Raw genomic sequence first — 21,996 nt, 5'->3', positions numbered from 1 at the left:
AGTTATACACATATCGTTGTACAAGTATTTTGGCTATAGTCATATTGATGAATTTTTTTACTTTGAAATAATTTGATTTAGTGATTTTCATGATAAAGTTTTGGATTAATTATCTTGATCCACGAGTTACAACGTGGTCCGACATTATCTCTTTATATATTATAGTTCCTTGTCTTCAAACCACAAACTTGTATACACATTTATTCTCATCTATTCTCAAGTTATATGTAGACATTTGTATTGTAGGACAACGTCAACCTTATATTACTCTCTCTCTCTCTCTCATGCATTAGAGTTTCTCTCTCATGCATTAGAGTTTGCAAAAATAAATGCAAATATTTCAACAAAATAAAGTTCAACTTATACTCGAAAGAATTTAAAATCTTTTACAGGTAACATCAATCTATAAAACTATCGACTTTGATTTAATTATTTGTTATTCATTTAATGAATTTAACCAAAAAAAAAATTAAACATAAATATGTACGTAAACATAAACAATAATTTTAAATATGTGAAAGAAATTAATTAAGTTTATACATTCACTCTCAATATTCATGTTTTTGTTTTAGGCTAGAGACAAAATATTGAGTGCTTTTAAGTCAGAACTAAATTTTGAGCAAGAAGAGGTTCAACATTTTTTAAACTTACATTTTTACCCCCAATTTTTTTTTTTTAAATCACATTAACTTCAAGATTTTACCCAAAATTATATTTTGATCAATTTTTTTTTTTTTTTTTTAAGATTATATTGGACCAACCTTATCAAAATAGCATTAAAACCCCCCCCCCCCAAAACATCCCAAAAATTTCATTGTGGCCCTTAACTTTGAAAAATTGTACAAAATTCCCTTTAGATAATAGAAATCACCATTTTAACTACAAATTTCACCAAAATAAATGAATGCCCCCAAAATTAATAAAATTGTCAAATGTCATTTAAATTGCTTTCACATTTCCTAAGAATCTACCTATGGTTTTTCTTTGTGTTGTGTTTCATGTAATTTGGCTCATCATAAGGATTGGACACTTCATGAAATCACATGTTGGAGCAGCTTTGACTTGACATCCTCTTAGCGAAGAACCAACTTAGTTGTAGCTAATTCAACAAATTCATTTTATCTTTCTGTCAAATAAAATTGGAATGGATGTAATATTGGATCACCATAAACTAAGAGTTCTTCACATGATTGATGTATATACCTTGGAAGCACACTTAGTGTAATGAGCCACAAACCCCATGTGAGTAAAATACATACAAGCACATGAGTGGTAGTGCATCTTGGAACACCAAGAGTTTGGTGCTACTTTATGGATGTCACTCTAACGTGAGAAATGACTTAAATCTTCACGATATTTCCATTGTGAAAATTGAATAATAATATTGAATTTTTTTTCACCATGTAGATGTAGTACAAAATCTCGCTGACTAACAAAGCTTGAGTGTTGTGTTGGAGATTTAGACCCTAGTTATGTCAATTAACCAATTGTAAAGCTACGTGAATTTATGCAACCAATTATGCTAACATGATTTAAATCTAAGCTAAACAATCACACACCATACTGCAAAACATAAAACAATAGAAATTAAATAATGCATTAATATGGTGACAAGGAGAAAACCCTAGACAGGAAAAACTTTATGAGGGCTTATTCATCAACTCTAAGAAAATAAATCCACTAAGATAAAATGGAAGTTTACAATAGATTTAACCCTAAATTTACTACTACCAAATGTAGACTTACTAATGTGATCGTGCACAGCTCCAAAATCGTGGACTCTTCTATTGTGGACTATATTTGGACATGAACTCTTGTTCATTACTTAAAGAAATCTCTTGAAGATTCTTCATTACAATAAGAAACCTCTTAATATAAAACACTTTATTATAAAATCAAAGTTATATCTCACAACTGGCGGATACATGCAAAGATGTCAAGTGGCACAACATTTGATCTATTTAGAATGATGTATAAAAATAATTCCACATGGCAAATAGCAATTTGCCTATAATTAAAACATTTTATTTGTGCCAATACATTTAATATATTTTTCATGAATCAATAATAAATGAAAATTTAAAACTCACCCTTAAACATTCACAATTGATTTGGCCAATATGGAAGAAAAATTTATTGAATATGGCCGGCAACAAACATTTATACAAGAACAAAGTTTAGCTACAAAATTAGTTGTACCCTAAAACTACAACATTACTCAATAAACATTACTACATTGTCTGAAAATCCAACCAATATTCTTTACTATATGATCTATAAACTTATATTTTATGCATAATTTAAAAATACAATAACTTGCAATTTAAACAATTTATTGATGGCATAGTTATTGATCTTTAATTTTTTAGAAAAGTTTGCAATCACAGAGGATATAAGAAGAAGATATAATCTAATGGTAGATTTATCAAAATTCATCTCTAATAAAAAAATATTGAGTAAGATTGTAGCTTAAGGTTACAACTAATTTTGTAACTAAACTTTGTCCTGTGTACAATCATTGAGGTTCTAACTGGAAACAAAAAAACTAATGTATGCCAATAAATTTTTTGTATGGCAACCAATTGTTCAAAGGCTCTTTTTTATTAATTAAAAACTTATTTTTATTTCAATATTACATCAACTGTTTCTCTCTTCACATTTCTATATACAAAATGACCATTTAAAATTATTGTGTGGACGGCTATTTCTTTGTATTTCTATATACAAAAAGACAATTTGAAATATACATCAATTCCAATGTAGAAGAGTGTTTCAAGTTTGAACACCTAAAGTGGGTTCTAGTTAGTTCAACTAATAAAGTCTCTGACGGTTGAATAAAAAATCTGGGGTTCAATTCTCATCTACACCAAAAATCGATTGGTGTCTTTATCTGATGATAACGAGTATTCTCAAGAGCGGATGTCATAGGTTGAAACTCTCTTTTTTTTAAAAAAAAAATTGAACACTTAAAGAGAGTTAAGTAAAATCTTTTCAGAAAATATAAAAAAATATATTGAGCATTAAGAGAATTACCTCTGCTTATGCCTCAAAGAGAAATAGGGGAGGGGAAGAGAAGACATTAATTTATGTTTTGTTTTGGTAACTGGGTTGTAAAAAAAATAAAGATATATGGTAATATCTAAAATTTTGGATGGAAGTTATTGTACCTGTTTTATGGTAGACGTCTTTTTTTAATTAAAAATAAAGAAGAAGAGAATTGAAAAACAAAAAACATGAGTTAGGACTAAGGAACCCACAAATTCAAAATAGAAGAAGAAGAAGAGATGATTAAGACTTGATAAAGGTATAAAAATTAAAATAATCATAATAATAATAAAAAATAGCTTAAAAATAAAATTGAAAACTTGAGCTTAGTGATTGAAGGAAAATGGGAGTTGGAGCAGTTCAAATCTCTAAATAAAGAGTAATACTATTTTGTAGGTAGTGTTTTAGTAGAAGTTAAAGATATATTTTTACCAAATTATCTTTTAATTTTGTCAATACTTAAATAGTAGTACTAGCCTTTGAACTGTTCTTTCTTTGTATTTCTATATACAAAAAGACAATTTAAAATATACTCCAATTCCTAGTGTAGAAGAGACTGAAGAGTGTTTCAAACTTAAATAACTAAAGAGAGTTAAGGAAAATATTTTAAGAACTATAAAATTATGTAAAATAAAGACAGAATTACAAACATGTGAGGAAGAAAATATAAAATATAGGACAATTTAGCTACAAAATTAGTTGTAACCTAAGGCACAACCTTACTTAATATCTTTTTATTGGAAATGAATTTTGACAAATTCACCTTCAAATTACATCTTCTTCTTATATTTTTCATACTTGCAAAATTTTTTGAAAATTAAATATCAATAGCTATGTCATCAATTAATTGTTTAAATTGCAAGTTTTGCAATTTAAAATTATGCATAAAATATAAGTTTATACATTATGCAAGTTTTTCATTCTTTTAGTGGGTATGGTACCCACCCAATCTTAGCTGCATATTTTTATTGTTTCAATCCTGACTATATATTTAGATTTAGTAGTAAACTTGTTACCGGTAGAATAGGTAGTGTATAAAAACAAAACCAAAAACCAAAGAAAAAGAAAGAAACGATAGAACGCAAGATCAGTTAAAAAAAAAAAAAAAAGAAGGGAGAGCGAAATAAAAAGACGGTAAAGAAGCATATTGTTCACCGCAAGCAATGTGCCACCACCACTGCCAACACTTACCATCCACCACCTTTAGATCATCCGCCGCTACTCTACCGCTAGTGAGAATTTTTTTTTTTTAGGTTAGATTTGATCTAGGTAATTTAGTATTGAGAAGCTAAGTGAGTTTTTTCTTTTCTTTTCCTGATTTTGGGTTAATTTGTTTGGCTTTCTATATGCCTATGTATTTGTAGGCAATTATTACGTTACCCGAATACAATGACAATTATATACTTTAAATGGAAGAAAAAAAAACACGTTTATTTCCATATAAATGGAAATCAAACGTCAAATGTGAGATTTTTTTTTTTTTTTTTAATTACATGTGTACATGAATAATACGCATATGTTAGGCGTACTAACTAACTGAGTAACTTTCTATTTTGTTGTGGTTAATATGAATATATCTAATATTGTTAACAAGTTTGTATTGTGTACTATTATGTATTTAGAGTAAGAGATTTCATGTTATTTTATATTTCAAGAGATGAACTTCTGCTATACATTTCAATATTATTATTAAAAAATTAACAAACTTACCTTTAAACATAAACCTCTATATACACATAAACATAAACCTTTGATTTATCGTTTGAAAATTTAAATAAAATGTACCTATATTGCATGTGAAAACTTCAAATAAATTAATTTTTGAATTTTAGTATTTGTGTACGATTGATAAATGTTATCAAATCATTTTGTGAAATCATGTGATTTCACAACATATAAATATATTTGTCATGTCTTTATTGATCCTTTATTCCATTTTGAGATGTCTAAAAATATGGTTTTCTTTGAAATTAAATAAAAACAATTTTTTTAGAAACAAAATAAAAACAATTTTTGATAATATATGACTTATAAGATTAATTTTAATGAAGAGGCCATAGTTGGGACAATAACACAAAGTTGTCAAAACTAACCATACTTTTGATATAGTTTTCGTATGAGGATAGTTATACACATATCATTGTACAAATAATTTGGCTATAGTCATATATTAATGGTTTTTTCCCTGTGAAATAATTTGATATAGTGATTGTTATTTAAAGTATCTTACACGTGTGAGCCTCAGCATTTATGGTTAGATTTCAGGTGTCTTAGTATATTAAAATTCACTCTCATCTATTCTCGTGTCATATGAAGGTATTTGTATTGTACACCTTGACATCAACCTTATAGATCAATTTAAAAGAGTGATATGTGTGTGTATATATATATATATTTGTTCAAATCTCTCTCTCTCTCTCTCTCTCTCTTTAAAGTTTTTAAAAATAAATGCAAACATTACAATAAATAAATTTCAACTTATACTCCAAAGAATTTAAAATCTTTTATAGGTAACATCAAGCTATAAAACTATCGAGAAAAAAAAAAATATAAAATCTTTTTTTTTATATATTATCTCAAAAAAAAAAAAAAAAAAGTGGTCTAAAGTACTACATCAATCAATTAGGGAGTGAGTCTTCGGTTTATAAGCATCATTGGTACTTACAAAGATTAGGTCATTTTGTAAGTACTAGTGTTGTAAGTCTTGTCTTCTTACTCCCTTCTTCCCCATCCCTTATGTCTTCTGTCTATATTATCTCAAAAAAAAAAAAAAAAACAAACAAACAAACAAACGATATTTGGATTTAATTATTTGTTATTCATTGATGATTTTAACAAAACAATTAACCATAAACATGTATATAAACATAAACATGTATTTTAAATATATGAAAGAAATTAATTAAGTTTATACCTTCATTCTCAAATATGCTTTTTTTTTTTTTTTAGGCTATATGCATAACATAGAAAATATTGAGTCCTTTTAAGTCGGAATTAAAATTTGAGCTACAAGAAGAGGTACACTGTTTTTTTAACTTACATTTTGCCCTCCAATTTTTTTTTTTTTTTTAAATCACATTAACTTCAAGATTTTTCCCAAAAGTTTTTTAAAGATTACATTAACTTCAAAATAGCATAACCCCCCCCCCCCCCCTCTCCAAACATCCCAAAAATTGTATTTTGACCCTTAAACTTTCAAAATTTTCTCAAAATGCCCTTTAGATAATATAAATCACCATTAATAAAATTGTCAAATGTCATTTAAATTGCTTTCACATTTCATAAGAATCTAATTATGGTATCTCTTTATGTTGTGTTTCATGTGATTTGGCTCACCATGAGGATTGGACACTTCAAGAAATCACATGTTGGAGCAGCTTTGACTTTGACATTCTCTTTAGCAAATAACCAAATTAGTTGTAGTTAATTCAACAAATGCATTTTATCTTTCTATGAAATAAAATTGGAATGGATGTAATATTGGATCATTATAAATTAAGAGTGTTTCGAATAATTGATGTATATACCTTGGATACGCACTTAGTGTAATGAGCCACAAGTATGATTGCCCTTACCCGTGCAAGATAATTGTAACAAAGCCCATGTGAGTAAAATACATCCAAGCACATGAGTGGTAGCGCATCTTGGAATACCAAGATTTTGGCGCTGCTTGTACTTGATGGTTGTCACTCCAACATGAGACATGACTTAGATCTTCACGATATTTACATTGTGAAAATTGGGTAATAAAATTGAATTTTTTTTTCACCATGAAGATGCAGTAGAAAATCTCGCTGACTAAATAAGCATGAGTGTTGTGTTGGAGATTTACACCCTGGTTATGCCAATTGACCAATTTTAAAGCTAAGTGAATTTAAGCAACCAATTATGCTAACATGATTTAAATCTAGGCTAAACAATAATACACCATACTGCAAAACATAAAACAATAGAAATTAAACAATGCAGTGATATGGTGATGAGGAGAAAATCCTAGACAGGAAAAATTTTCCGAAGGCTTATCCACCAACTCTAAGAAAAGAAATCCACTAAGATAAAATGGAAGTTTACAATAGATTTAACTCTAAATTTATTACTACCAAGTGTAGGCTTATTAATGTGACCGTGCGCAACTCCAAAATTATGGACTCTTCTATCGTGGACTATATTTGGACATGAACTCTTGTTCACTACTTTCTTTTTCTTTTTCTTTTTTGAGAAACTACACTTTGATGAATATTATAAAGGTGCTGGTAAATCAGCAGCAACAAGTGACGAAGTATCTGGAGGAGCAAACTCCATCCAAATAGACAATGCAAAAGATAAAAAAGGCTCTCCTCGCTAAGGCATGTGCAACAACATTGCCCAACCTAACAATATGAGAGAAAGAATAATTCAAAAGAGAACTAGCTAAAGTACACATATCACTAATTAAATGACCAAAAGAAGAAGAAAGATTGACCCCATTTTTCAAAGAAGTCATAATGGTCTCCGAATCACGTTCAAAGGTAGTAGCCTAAGGCTACAACCAATTTTATAGATAAACTTTATTCTTTGAAATATACATCAATTCTAGTGTAGAAGAGTATTTTAAGTTTGAACACATAAAGTGAGTTCCAGTTAGCTCAACTAATAAATTCTCTGATGGTTGAATAAGATATCTGGGGTTCAATCCTCACTTACACCAAAAACCGATTAGTGTCTTGGTCTGATGATAAAAAACATTATTAGGAGCAGACGTCATAGATTGAAACTCTCTAAAAAAAAGTTTGTACACCTAAAGAGAGTTAACTAAAATCTTTTCAGAACTATAAACTAGTGTAAAATAAAGGCAGACATACAAACATGTGAAAAAGAAAACATAAAAAATATTGAGTAAAGAAACTTGCCTCTGCTTTGACCTCAAAGAGAAATAGAGGGAGGGGAAAAGAAGACATTTGTTTATGTTTTGTTTTGATAACTAGGTTACAGTTCCCAAAAAAATAAAAATATATGGTAATATCTAAATTTATGGATGGAAGTTATTGTACCTGTTTTATGGCCGAAGTGTTTTTTTTTTTTAATTCAAAAAAACAAAAAAAAAAATGAGTTAGGACTAAGGAACCCACAAATTCGAAAAAGAAGACAAAGAAATGGTTAAGACTTGATAGATGGGCTAACAGGAATCCTTCTCTTTTTTCTTTTTTCTTTTTTCTTAATCCTGACTTTTTTTTTTGTTAGGTGAGTCTCTCTCTTTTTCTTTTTTCTTTTTTTTTTATTTCAACGTGAGTCTTTTTCTTTTCTCTTGGATTTTTGAATCAGTGGCTTAGACGCACTGGAACCTTCCAATAATGAGCTGGTAAGGAATGATTACTTGAAGAATTAGGGAAGTACTGCCTTGTTGAGTTTTGGGTACTCTCTTCCTATTTTAATTTTATATTGTATAGGAATTGATCCTGCAGGAAGGGGATTTATCATTTACTTGTGTAGATGGATAGAGATGGAGGACAACACACATTTCTGCGCCTAGGCTAAGAGCTTGCACCGGTAAGGGGGCTAATCTTAGTTTTAGGCTTTTAGCCCATTGTGAGATGAGAATTTTTGTTTTTATATAGATTATCAACGTTTGAATTTGAATTTATATTGGACTTATTAGAGAGATAGAGTTTCACTCTTTGTTAAGTTTTGATTAAACAAAAATAATTTCGTTTAAAAAAAAATGATAATTATGAGTTTGAATTTAACTTGGACTTGTTAGAGAGATAGAGTTTCGCCTTTATTAAGTTTGGACTAAACAAAAATAATTATCATTTTATTTAAATATTGTGCTAACATGTAAAATTGTAAGAGTTTCAGAAGTTTCGGTTTTATATATAGTTAGTCACTAACTCGTTCTATGCACGAGAATCTACATATTTGTAAGGTAGACTAAAATAATTTTATAAAATCTTAAATTGATTAAGAAACTACACTATTGCATGATTTTCTCTTGTTTGACTTCAATTTGTGTTACAATTTGATGAAGGAGTCATTGCTTGAACGTGCATGGCTTACAAAAAACTTGTCAGACAATTTCAAATACTGTAAAAAAATAACTCAAAAATTCAGATACTAATTAAACTTCTAAAAAACCAAAAAATATTAAAGAATTAGATGATTCACTGCTTAGAAATTATTAAAACAAAACAAAATATATATGACTAAACAATAGAGAAATACAAAAGAAAGATAGGTTACATTCAAAAGAATAATTTCAATTATTGCAAGCTTTTTTATCTTATAAAAAACGGCTAAAAGAATTTGGTGGTTTATGTATGAAAATTAATTTTTAAAGAAGTTGCAGTAGAATTCTTCTACTATCGAAAGAAGTTGAACTTTATCAATAGTTGATGATTTTTATATTTATCCAAATAAAGCCACGTTTAGGATAATCTTAATATAGGATTTATTCAATTTTTTTTTTTTTTTATTATCAACATTTGAGTTTGAGTTTAAGTTAGACTTGTTATAGAGATAGAATTTCATTCCTTATTAAGTTTGGACTAAACAAAATTTTGTTTTAAAAAAATGATTGTGGGGGCTAGGGCCCAAAATAATGTATTGGGCATTGGTCCTTGTCTGAAGACACTAAGAAGTCCGAGGAGAGAAGCACGACTTAGATGATCTACGTTACAAGCCTCATCAGTGGGAGACAAAGGGAAGAAGGTCCGAGGAAGAACTCCTTCTCGGACACGGTAGACCCAAACCAAGTGTATACTCAAGCAGTTGAAGTACACCCCATGAACACGTGAGAGGGAAGAAAACTCAAAATATCTAAGGAAAAGCTGTCACCACCACATTAAATGCACTGTAACTACTTTTCTAGCCGCATTAATGTGGAGAAGACTCCTAAACAGTGCTGCCTTAACTGCTGCAACTCACAGAGGACTGAAAGAGGTGTCTGATGGGATGGGTACTCAAGTAAGGATCCAAGTGATCAACAAGTGTAAGGTCCAAATAATCAAGAAGAGCCTATTTAATGTGGAAAAGCCCCCATGAAGAGGGGGCAGAAGAAAGAAGGATAGAATACGAGAGTATGTTAAAGAACCCTAATGTGGTGATCTGTATTTATAAGTTAAATTCTAGTCTCCTTAGACGGAAGGTTCTTTGATCATAATAACTTTTATTCGTGTCTGATTGTTTCTTAACCCCATGCAAGCCGTTGCTCAACTCATTTAAACCTAGTTCTTTGACCCATACTCTACAAAATTCATTGTATTGGGCTTTTTGGACCAGGATTCCGTACAGTTCGGGCTTGGGCTCCAAACTTTGTCCCTACAATAATAATGATGAGTTTGAATTTAAGTTGGACTTGTTAGAGAGATAGAGTTTCACTCCTTATTAAGTTTGGACTAAACAAAAATAATTTTATTTAAATAAAATTATCATTTTATTTAAATATTGTGCTGATGTGGAAAATTGTGGGAGTTTCAGAGGTTTCGGTTATAATAATAATAAATAGCTTAAAATAAAATTGAAAACTTGAGCTTAGTGATTGAAGGAATATGGGAGTTGTAGCCGTTCAAATCTCTAAATAGAGAGTGGTACTATTTTGTAGGTGATATTTTAGTAGGAGTTGGAGATATATATTTACTAGATTATCATTTAATTTTGTTTCTACTTAAATGGCAAAATTTGCCAAAAAGTGAAAATTCTGAAAAATTTTAGCTGGACAGCACGCGTTCAAACTTATTTAGTTAGTTAGACTGTTTTTGAAAGTCGAGTTTGGCAAACTCGACTTTGGGCTGGAATACAGACACAATAGTGGCGTTTTTTTTAGTGGCGTCTGTTAGAAACGCCACTATAGGTTCCCTATAGTGGCGTTTTCTATAAACGCTGTTATAGCCACTAAAAAAAAGGCCACTATAGTGTCTGTTTTCCAGCCCAAAGTCGAGTTTGCCAAACTCGACTTTCAAAAACAGTCTAACTTACTAAATAATTTTGAACATGTGCCACGCGCCTAATTTTTTTCCAAGAATAGTCTATTTGGCAATTTTTTCCCTACTTAAATAGTAGTATTAGCCTCTGAAAAGTCCATTCCAAATAAGGAAAGACTCTTAAATAGTAGTACTAACCTACGCACATGTTCAAAGTTTTTTTTTTTCTAAATTAAAAAAATATTTTTATTTCTATATTGCATGAACTGATCTTTCTTTGTATTTCTATATTAAAAAAGCCAATTTGAAATATACTCCAATTCCAGTGTTGAAGGGTATTTCAAATTTAAACACCTCAAGAGAGTTAAGCAAAATATTTTTCAAAACTATAAAATTGTGTAAAATAAAGAAAGACATACAAACATGTGAGGAAGAAAGTATAAAATATATTGAGTATTAAGAAAATTACATCTGCTTATAGCTCAAAGAAAAACATGAGGAGGCACTACAAAAAACGGGGCCTGAAGCCGCGTTTTGGAGCCGCGTTTTTGGAAAACGCGGCTCAATAACGCGGCTTCATGCCGTGCGGCTAAATTTTTTTTTTTTTTTAAATTGTAGCTTGAGCTGCATTTCTAAAACGCAGCTTCAGAAATGCTTGAAACGTACTGTACAAGGATGGAGCTGCGTTTGAAATGCAGCTTCAAGTTTCAGTATAAACAAAAAAAAAAAAAACGAAACGTGGAATCCCTCACCATCGAAACAGAAAGCTGGCTCTCCGATCGCACAAAACCCTCACCGATCGCCCACACTCCCCTCACCGATCGCACATTCCCCTCACCGCTCCAACACAGTCCCCTCACCGCTCGCACATCCCCTCACCGATCGCAGACAACTCTCACTGATCTCAGACAACTCTCACCGATCTCACACTCCCCTCACCGATCTCAGCCCACTCTCACCGATCTCAAGCCTATGTGAATCCCCTCACTTCAACCCTATGTGAATCCCCTTCCTCCCTCCGCTCTTCCTCCTCTTCGTTTCCTTCTCATCGATCGCTGGCACACACCCATTCTCGCAAGGCCGACTAGCAGTAAGTTTTTCAAAATTTTTTGTTTTGATTCCTGTTATGGGGTTCCTATTTTTGCTTTACGGTTTCGATTTTAGGTTTAGGGTTTCGGCCGTCGATCTAGGGTTTTGATTTTGGGTATAAATGTTCAATTTCAATATTTGGTTTTATATTTCAATATTTGGTTTTGGAGATGTTTGATCGATGAATTCATATTGGGTTTATTCATGTTTGTCATTTTTACTTGGTGGGTTTTTGATATCTGTGTGTGTGTGTGTGTGTTGCTGCTGCTGCTGCTGCTCTGTGTGTGTGTGTGTTGCTTGTGCTGCTCTATGTGTGTGTGTGTGTGTGTGTATGTTGCTGTTGCTGCTGCTGCTGCTCTGTGTGTGTCTGTGTGTGTGTTGTTACTGGTGCTGCTCTGTGTTTGTGTGTGTGTTGCTGGTGCTGCTCTGTGTGTGTGTGTGTGTTGTTGGTGCTGCTCTGTGTGTGGGTATGTGTGTTGCTGCTGCTGCTGGTGTGTGTGTGTGTGTGTGTGTGCTGCTGTGTGTGTGTGTGTGTGTTGCTTGTGCTGCTGCTCTGTGTGTGTGTGTTGCTGCTACTGCTGCTGTGTGTGTCTGTGTGTGTGTTGCTGCTGCTGCTGCTGCTGTGTGTGTGTGTGTGTGTGTGTGTGTGTGTGTCGCTGCTTCAACTTCATGTTCTCTCAATTTTGCTTCAGGAACTCATGCCTTCTTTACCAAATTATGTTGAAGTTCATTTGAAGCTTTCATAGCTTGGGTGAGTAAGAAACATTTTTTTCTTTAAAGTATCTCCTCCAACTTTGCTCCTCAATCTAACTATCAATTATTATATCCGTTCTTTAGATTTGCTAATGCTGAATAAAGGATTGAAGAGGTAAAATGCGACTGCTTCTGGTGTCTAATCTTGAAGGTGGTTTATTCTGGCTATGTTTGTTATTACCTTGCTATTAGAATCTGTAACGAGACAGATGCAAAAACGGTTAACATTGGTGTTTGGTTTGTACACTTGACGTGGCCATCATGACTTATGAGAAGCAATAAACCTGTGAACTAATTCTTAGGAATGAATCAATCATTGTTTTGTTGTAGCTTGTATTTTCAGTTCATCTTTTCGTATATATAAGATGACCAAATCCTTACACAACCAATGTACTGTTTGGTGTTTTTTCTATTCTTAGTAAAATTTTACTTAAAAATTTTACTATTGCAGAGAATGTCTAGAAATAGTCCAAAATCTGACAGCCAAAAATAACAAACAAAAATAATCTACTTGTGAAGTTTGATAAAGTGGATTGTGTTAGGTTTAGCGTTGGCAAATCCCATAACATTGTAACTTTCAAGCCATCTCTGTTGTGTTCACTAGAGTCTTTTCATGTTCAAGAGAATGTGTTTTGTGTGGAAGATGCAGCTCAAGATGTGCAGGAAAAACAGTGTTCAACTGCTCTTTGATTGAGGCTTGATCAATTGAGAATCGTGGCTTTTAAAGTCCATAAAATCGATTGTGACTAGATTTTCATACCCTACCATGATTAAGTATGAAATCAATTTGAATATAATTGTCTAGCTGAAAACTTTTGTATGGCATGCTTGTTCTTCCACTTTGTGTGTGTGTGTGTTGTTGCTGCTGTGTGTGTGTGTGTGTATGTTGCTGTTGCTGCTGCTGCTGCTCTGTGTGTGTATGTTGTTGTTGCTGCTGCTGCTGCTCTGTGTGTGTGTGTGTGTTGTTACTGGTGCTGCTCTGTGTTTGTGTGTGTGCTGCTGCTGTGTGTGTGTGTGTGTGTGTGTGTGTTGCTGGTGCTGCTATGTGTGTGTGTGTGTGTGTTGCTAAACAAGTTTTAGAACCTTGATTTGAACAACTTATCTCATTTATGTTAGGTGTGATAACTCAAATGCTTTGTTAGAATTTTTATTATTATTAAAGTACATATTTTGTCTCATAATATGCAGATGGTAATAAACTAATAATGACATTTCAGAATTATTGATAATTTGTCCAATTTGGTCCATGTCGGTCTATTCAGTCCACCTTAGGCCTTTCGGTCCACTTCGATCCATTCAGTCTATTTTGGTCCTTTCGGTCCAATTTGGCCCTTTGATCCACTCGGTCTTATTGGTCCAGTTCAATCGAAAATGACAAAAAGTAATATAATTATTTTTAATTGTTTAATTTAATTATTTGTGGTATTATTTACTATGTTTATGTTCCCCCTACATGATATTATTATTATTTTTTTTTTTATAGGGGTAACAAATTTAAAGATTATGGTATTAAATTTAGTATCATAATCTACAATCTTCTAATGCATAAGTTATTCAATGGAATTCTATTTCATATGAAGATTGTGAAGCTCATCTTACAATGTATAAATTATATAACATATCATGGCAGAAATATGTGTGTTTGGATTGACTTATTTGTATTACATATATGGTACCAATTCTCTTGTTAAAATATGTGTGTTTGGATTGACTTATTTGTTGCGTTGTTGATTTATTAAAAATGGGTGTATAAATGTAGTTGTACATAGAAACAACGGATGCTTTAAAAGGCTTTATATAGATAAGTTAATATTTTTTTTATATATATATAAAAAAACCAAACTCAATATAAAGAATAAAACAATTTTATTTTATTTTTATTAAAACCTCTAGCCTCTTTATTGCGTGCATAGTTAGTTTTTGTGTCTTAAAAAAAAGGTGTAAAACAAAGTGTGCTTGACTGCCATCACAACCTGTTACTTGGTGTTGGGTTTGAAGATATAGTTTAGGAAGTTCTTAGAATAAGAATGTCTACATTGTAGTGATGGATGTAGCAGTGATGCTTCTTGACTGTCTTGGCTACGTAAACGAGTTGGGAACTTTTATGAAGCGCAAACAATGCTGACATATTTACCACATCAGGATATGGCTAGGTTGTGGCACAAAAACATTAGAAGATATCTATTCAATGTTGCCAAAAAACAGGAAACCTACGATATTAATAAGTGTTTGTGTATATATTTATTTACGAAATTGGGTGTTTGTGAAGCTGATAGAGGGAAAGAAAGGAGATTTTAGTAGGTTTGATTTGCTTTAACTGTGTATTACTGTCGAGGTTTCAATATCTTATTTGCTTCCAAGTTCAAGTAGAACTTTTTTCATTACAAAAACAAAACTTCTAACTTGTAGCTATTTTGACTATTATAGCTAGTGATCTTCAAAACAAAATAATAAATATATAATAATTCTGATTAGGTAGAATTATTAGTGCCCATATTGATCACATTAGGCATTGCTTTCTCTCAATAACGTAATAATTGGGTTCTGCCCTTTTTAGCTGATCCAACGTCTAATTTCATGTCAAACACATTAGTGCATTTGGATGTAGTTATTTACTAAAAGCTTTTTTTATGAAAGTTGGATAAAGTATTGTTAATTTATATCCAGAAAAAAAAAAAAAAGAAAAAAAAGAAAGAGGTTTTAAAAATCTATACTTAATAAGTTCAAAACTAAAGGAAAAATGCTTTGCCAAATGGACTTGTTTAGCTTTGAGAAAGGTTTCTAACTATGTACTTGTATGCACAATCCACTCTAATTTGCATGAAACTGCAACTGATAAGCAGCTACTATTGTTGAGCACGTGTACATGTATCTATTAATTAACATGTTCCTTACATGTCTTTCACAGGTGATGTTGTTCGCAAAGATTTGAAATTATAGTCAGAGGCACAAAGTTCACAAAAAATTCCGGTCACTGTGCAAGAAAATCCAGACGCCTCTCAGTTGCCATTCACCTTCATTTTCTATCATTTTATCTTGGTACCCGCCCAATTCCCACGCCTTTTCTTCGTTGTGCTTACTATCTTTCTTAATTTGATGCGTCCTTGCATCTTTGTAACTCTTTTTGTTGTAATTGTTCTTTTCTTTTAATTATATAGATTAAGATTTGTATCATAGGGCTGTATCTGAGACATACGTAGCCGTATGATACAAATTTTGAAAAGATACTTGTAAAACAAACACAGTTGGAACATACCCAACGTGTAGTATTGTATTGGAAAGGGAAGTGGTTTTATATTTTAATGGGTGAATATCTCACTCTTCATATTAATTGCATGAAGAGCTGCCTGAGTGTGTGTGTGTATATGCAATTAACTTCAATTTCCTCTTAATTTAATAAGTTGGGAAGTACCTAAATATAGATATTATCACTTCATACATCTTCTCTTTTGACTAACTTATTTCATAAATGAAATAAATTTTCATAAATTAAATTATTTTCAACCCTTCATACAACTTTCTTCTTGACTAACGTTTTTCATAAATTAAATAAACTTTAAACTCCATAACAAAATGTGACAATCGACTCCCAACAAGTAATACCTAATTACATGGATGCATTCGGTTCTTTCCTGCTAATATGGAATCAACAAATCATATCGATTTGTTCGTAACAATTCACTTAGACCAACTCTTGGAACCTCAAAGGAGTGGGCAACAATATATTCTATTTTGGACTTACAATATCATCATACATAGCATTTAGCATATGCGCTCTAATACAATTTTATAGAAAATCAATTGTGTAAGCAAGATAATCGTTTTTCTATTATATTTTGTCATTAACCAAACATCAATTCCCTGAAAATGAGTTCGAATAAAATAACAATTAAAATGAAGTCCTTGAGGTCAGCGGTGACATAAGTATGTAGTTGCAGATTTTTCTTACAAACAAAAATAAAAGTACTCATAGTTGGTGTGTAATATAATATATAGCTTTCTTATACATCTTACATGTTTACATGATTGTACTACATTGTGTACATGTGGTCCAATCTTCTATTATGTTAAGAATTCTTGAGCTTCATTTTTGCTTCGTAATGGGGGTTTCAGGTAGGAAGACACTGAGCCATCTGTGATTTTTCATCTTCCACAGCTTGTTGAAGATAAGGTAGCTTTCTTTTCATTACTTGCCTTCTGGGAAATGCACCTGGGTGTAATATTTGATTACAATTAATACTTATTCCCTAATTTAGCTATAGTTGCCCTATAGTCGCATTCCTTATAAATGTAGCTAAAACCCACCACAAATACCAGTGTTTTTAAAAACGTAGCTATAGGTATCCTTTGTAAGAAGTACAAAGTTTCACATGATCATAGCTGCATTCATTTTGACTATCTTCTCTGTATGTTACAAATACGACTATAGTTACAATAAGTGAGGCTTTAAAAACTTTAAATCACCCAACACAGTCAATCTTTGTATTTAATTTATAAATTTTGAAGATTCACAACACAAAATCTTAATTTCGTTATATAATTTAATAGAAAAAAAAAATTATGATACATTACTCTTAATAGAAATAGTTATTACATTTGCGTTATTGCTACATGTATGTTGTGACTTGTGAGGAATGCACAACCTTCTTAACAACCTACTTGTAATTTATGAACATGACAACACTTCATAGTTCCTATATATGTCAGTAAATGTTTTCTTCCTCTTTCCATAATAACAGTATTTAATATTTGTGTAAATTTCATATTTACAGATGCAAGTGAAAGTAGTATTATAGTAATTAGCCATTTTAGGTTGAATCACTACTATTGAATCCACAGGGGTTATTCGGTACATATTGAGAAACATACAAATAGGAAAATGATTTTAGCTTAGATTATCACATGTAGGAGACGACTTCTTTGTTGGACATAGTTATCTTGGTATTCTGGATGTTATAATTATTACAATTGCATGCATATGTGATTTGTTAATATCTTATTCCAACAATTATGCTTAAAATATTCCAAACATATCACATTAAGTTATGCTTCATTTAGTGTTACTATTTAGAAAATTGAAAGTATAGGTTATTCTTGATGTAGTGATATATATATGTTCTATGAAAATCTATGCATAGTTGGGTATGTCTGTTCTTTACAAATCAGTAATAGGTCTCAGATCACCTCTGAATCTAATTTGACGGTTTATTGGCTATGCATTACCAAATGTTGTTATAGGTCAGATATTGTTTATCTTGTATAGTCTTGGATAAAAGTTGGATGAAGAAGCAGAGGGATTCAAGGGAATATATTGAAGGTGTACTTAAATTTGTGGAATTTGCATCAAAACATGCAAGCGATGGGAAAATCTTTTGTCCTTGTACCAAATGTGTGAATATGAATTTGGTACTGCCAGGGGTGGCACGTGAACATCTTTGGAGTAAGGGGATGCTTCAAAATTACACACTTTGGAAATGGCATGGGGAATCGGCGGCTGTGCCAACTGCCACTGAATGTGGGAGTAGTCATGTCCAAGAGTCCTTAGAACAATACGGTGACTTTCGTGGGATGTTGCATGATTTGTGCCCCACGCATGGAATGCCACCTGAACCAATGGACGAAGGGGAAACTGTGCAACAACCGGCTCAAGGTCCAAATGATGGTGCACAAAAGTTTTACAAAATGATAGATGATGTGGACAAACCTTTATATGCTGGGTGTACAAAATTTAGCATATTCTCAGCCATCGTTGTGTTGTTCCAGTTGAAGACTCTTTATGGTTGGATGAACAAGTCATTTACTATGTTGCTTCAACTCTTGATGGATATGCTCCCTTCTGACGCTAAGTTGCCAAAGGACCATTATGAGGCTAAGAAAATAGTTCGAGATTTGGGTTTAGGGTATGAGAAGATCCATGCTTGTCCCAATGATTGTATGCTATTTTGGAAGGAGAATGTTAACCTCGAGGCATGTCCTTGTTGCAAAGAAAGTAGGTGGAAACCGAATGAGGCATCTGTTACAAATAATAATGCCTCATCTAGTAAGGGAAAGAAGAAAGCTGCAAAGATCCTACGCTGGTTTCCCTTAAAGCCAAGATTGCAGCGATTATTTTTGTCACCCAACTTGGCTAGTTCTATGAAATGGCATGCTAATGGTCGTACAGAGGACGGGGTAATGCGGCATCCTGCTGACTCGGATGCATGGAAAATGTTTGACACTACGCATTTACAGTTCTCGTCTGAGCCTCGTAATGTCAGACTTGGATTAGCTGCGGATGGATTCAACCCCTTCGGAATGCTGAGTACTACTCACAGCACTTGGCCTGTCATGCTAGTCCCTTACAATCTCCCGCCTTGGTTGTGCATGAAACGGTCATCTTTGATTTTATCACTAGTTATTCCTGGACCTAAATCGCTAGGGATTGCAATAGATGTGTACTTGCAACCCTTAGTAGAAGAATTGAGGGAATTATGGGATGTTGGAGTAGAAGCGTACGATGCATCTTCAAAAAATGTATTCCAATTGCATGCAGCATTGATGTGGACGGTACATGACTTTCCTGCATACGCAGATGTGTCGGGTTGGAGTACGAAGGGTAAGTTTGCGTGTCCTTGTTGTGCCTCAGAGACCGACTCCAAATATTTAAAAAATGGCCGCAAATTCTGTTACATGGGACATAGGCGATGGTTGGGTAGTGACCATGAATTTCGGAAAGAAGATACTTTATTTGATGGATTCACTGATATGTGAGTGGCTCCTGTGCCACCAGTTGTGTCAGACATAATTGTGGACACTGAAACTTTACTTACACGTTGTCTGGGAAAGAAATGTCGAGAAAAATACAAAAAAAAAAAAAAGAGAGGTGAGGCAAACCAGTGTGTTTGGAAGAAGAGAAGTATTTTTTTTCACATTGCCTTATTGGAAGGATCACAAGTTGCGACACAATCTTGATGTGATGCATATAGAGAAGAATGTGATGGACAATATACTTGGCACTTTGCTGAATGTGAAGGACTGGACAAAGGAAAATTACAAGGCACGCCTTGACTTGGCGAAAATGGGAATAAGGAGAGAACTCCACCTACAGCGAAAAGGTGATGATAAGTATATGATACCGCCTGCGTGTTTTCATATGACTGCATTGGAGAAAGATGGTTTCTTGCAAGTTTTGCGAGACATAAAAGTGCCCGATGGATATGCTTCCAACATCTCCCGCCGTGTCAACCTCAAAGAACGTAAGATTTCTGGTTTAAAGAGTCACGATAATCACATCCTGATGCAACAACTCCTTCCAATTGCTTTACGAGGATCTTTGCCATCGCATGTTATTAGGCCTTTGATAAAGTTAGCTTGGTTCTTTAGGAAAATTTGTTCGAAAACCCTTACGGTGTTTGATATTGCGAGTGCTGAGGCTGACATTGCAGTGACGTTGTGTGAATTGGAAAAGATATTTCCTCCATCTTTCTTCACTGTGATGGTACATTTGGTCATGCACTTGCCTACTAAAGCCAAGATTGGTGGTCCAGTTCAGTACCGTTGGATGTACCCCATTGAGAGGTAAGTCATAGGTAATACATGTACAGTATGAGGTTTCATGTGTGCTTTGTAATAGCTAGTGTCAATTACTAACCTTGTCATGCGCATTATAGGTACCTCTCACGCCTTAAGTCTTATGTAAGAAACAGGGCTGCTCCAGAAGGGTGTATTGCCGAAGGCTACATAGTGGAGGAATGTTTAACGTTTTGTTCACGGTATATGGAAGGAGTTGAAACTATATTCTCACGACCCACAAGGACGATGGAGGAGTCAACAGGGGTGGTTTCAAGTGTGGCACTAGAAAGTAGGGAATTGACCCAAGCTCATCGCTATGTGCTATTCAATTCCGAGAACATTTACCAGTTTCGTGAGTAAGTATTATGGACATCAATATAATTGCACGAGAATCCAATGTGCGCTCCGTGTATTAACACTAATACAATTGCCATCTTATGTAGGATGCACAAAAGTTTGACGAAGGATGAACTTCAAAAGGGCCACTATCGTATATCTAATGCTACTATTCATAAGCACCACATGGAGAACTTTTGTGGCTGGTTTAGATCTCACGTACGTGTCATATATTCAACTTTTTAACATTGCAACTTTCCCATAAGTAGAAGGACGGTACTAATTAGACTCAGTTAATTTGTTTGATTATATTAGGTGATGTCAATGACTGCTGCTGATAGGGAAAGAACTGGACTTAGTGATACACTTGTCACGCTTTCGAAAGGGCCATATACTTCAATAAATCAGCTGAAACATTATGTCATAAATGGGTTAAAATTTAGGAGTTCGAATGTCGAGGGAAATAGAAAAACGCAAAATAGTGGAGTTAGTGTTGCCACTGAAGGTGGCAATATGTACTATGGTGTGTTGACAGATATCATTGAGTTGAATTATTCTGGCAATATCAAACATGTGTTATTCAAGTGTAAATGGGTTGATGATCAAAATAGGAGGGGATATAAGACTGATGAGTTTGGGTTTCCTATGGTGAATTTTAATTATTCCATACATAGTGGGGAGGAAATGGTGCATGAACCATATGTGTTGGCGTCTCAAGCTATACAAGTTTTTTATGTTGAAGATAAAAGGCAGAAAGATTGGTATGTTGTCGTTAAAATGAAAGCCAGAGATGTATTTGATGCAGGTATTGGGCCCCATTGTAATGAGGATGACACGGATGAGTTTCTTGAGAACATCCCGTACTCTGTCACTAGTCCTGATGTTGGTAGGGATGACCTTCGTTGGGGTCGAGATGATGTGGAGGGAATGACAATTGATGCCTCTATCATTGGTCCAAGAGATCTTCCTGAAATGGACGACTTGGATGAGTGTGAGTTCATTGATGATGACTCCAACGATGAAGATGACAACGAAGTCGATTACAGTGATGATGAGTAGTGTAATAGGATATTGTTGTGGTATGCGTAATTGTGTTATAGTTAATTATTATTGAAATTATAAGTTCTCATTTGTAAAGGCATATTGCGTGCAAAGTTTGACATTGTTGCATATATATGTACAAACTGTTATTTTGTCAAAATTGTTAAAAAATAAAAGTCTGAACATGTAATCACTAATAACATAGACATATCTTTCCGGTTCGTTCAAGGCTCTGGAGTCACTATGACTCTGCGTATGACTTGAAAAGCACAACCTAGAAGGATTT

At 33.0% G+C, this 21,996-nt stretch overlaps 2 protein-coding genes across 2 annotated transcripts; both read left to right on the top strand.

The window, feature by feature from the left end:
• The first annotated feature begins 18,179 nt into the window (after positions 1-18,179).
• LOC115985767 lies at positions 18,180-19,532 on the top strand. The gene has a single exon (XM_031108666.1). The coding sequence runs from the start codon at positions 18,180-18,182 to the stop codon at positions 19,530-19,532; it is 1,353 nt and encodes a 450-aa protein (XP_030964526.1).
• A 205-nt stretch (positions 19,533-19,737) lies between these two features.
• On the top strand, positions 19,738-21,728 carry LOC115985766. Its single transcript, XM_031108664.1, has 4 exons — positions 19,738-20,339; positions 20,432-20,689; positions 20,777-20,888; positions 20,985-21,728. The coding sequence occupies exons 1-4, from the start codon at positions 19,738-19,740 to the stop codon at positions 21,726-21,728; spliced, it is 1,716 nt and encodes a 571-aa protein (XP_030964524.1).
• The last annotated feature ends 268 nt before the right edge of the window (positions 21,729-21,996 follow it).

Source organism: Quercus lobata, chromosome 4, assembly GCF_001633185.2.
Source record: "Quercus lobata isolate SW786 chromosome 4, ValleyOak3.0 Primary Assembly, whole genome shotgun sequence".
In the NCBI taxonomy this organism is placed as follows: domain Eukaryota; kingdom Viridiplantae; phylum Streptophyta; class Magnoliopsida; order Fagales; family Fagaceae; genus Quercus; species Quercus lobata.
This window is presented reverse-complemented; position numbering and strand designations above follow the sequence as displayed.

What these genes read in the sequence shown, in the direction of transcription:
- LOC115985767 (XM_031108666.1), top strand. Translation starts at nt 18,180, where the DNA reads ATGAATTTGGTACTGCCAGGGGTGGCACGTGAACATCTTTGGAGTAAG.
- LOC115985766 (XM_031108664.1), top strand. Translation starts at nt 19,738, where the DNA reads ATGCATATAGAGAAGAATGTGATGGACAATATACTTGGCACTTTGCTG. An exon ending in AACATTTACCAGTTTCGTGA is followed by an intron (nt 20,690 to 20,776) that starts GTAAGTATTATG and finishes CATCTTATGTAG; the next exon opens with GATGCACAAAAGTTTGACGA. An exon ending in GTGGCTGGTTTAGATCTCAC is followed by an intron (nt 20,889 to 20,984) that starts GTACGTGTCATA and finishes TGATTATATTAG; the next exon opens with GTGATGTCAATGACTGCTGC.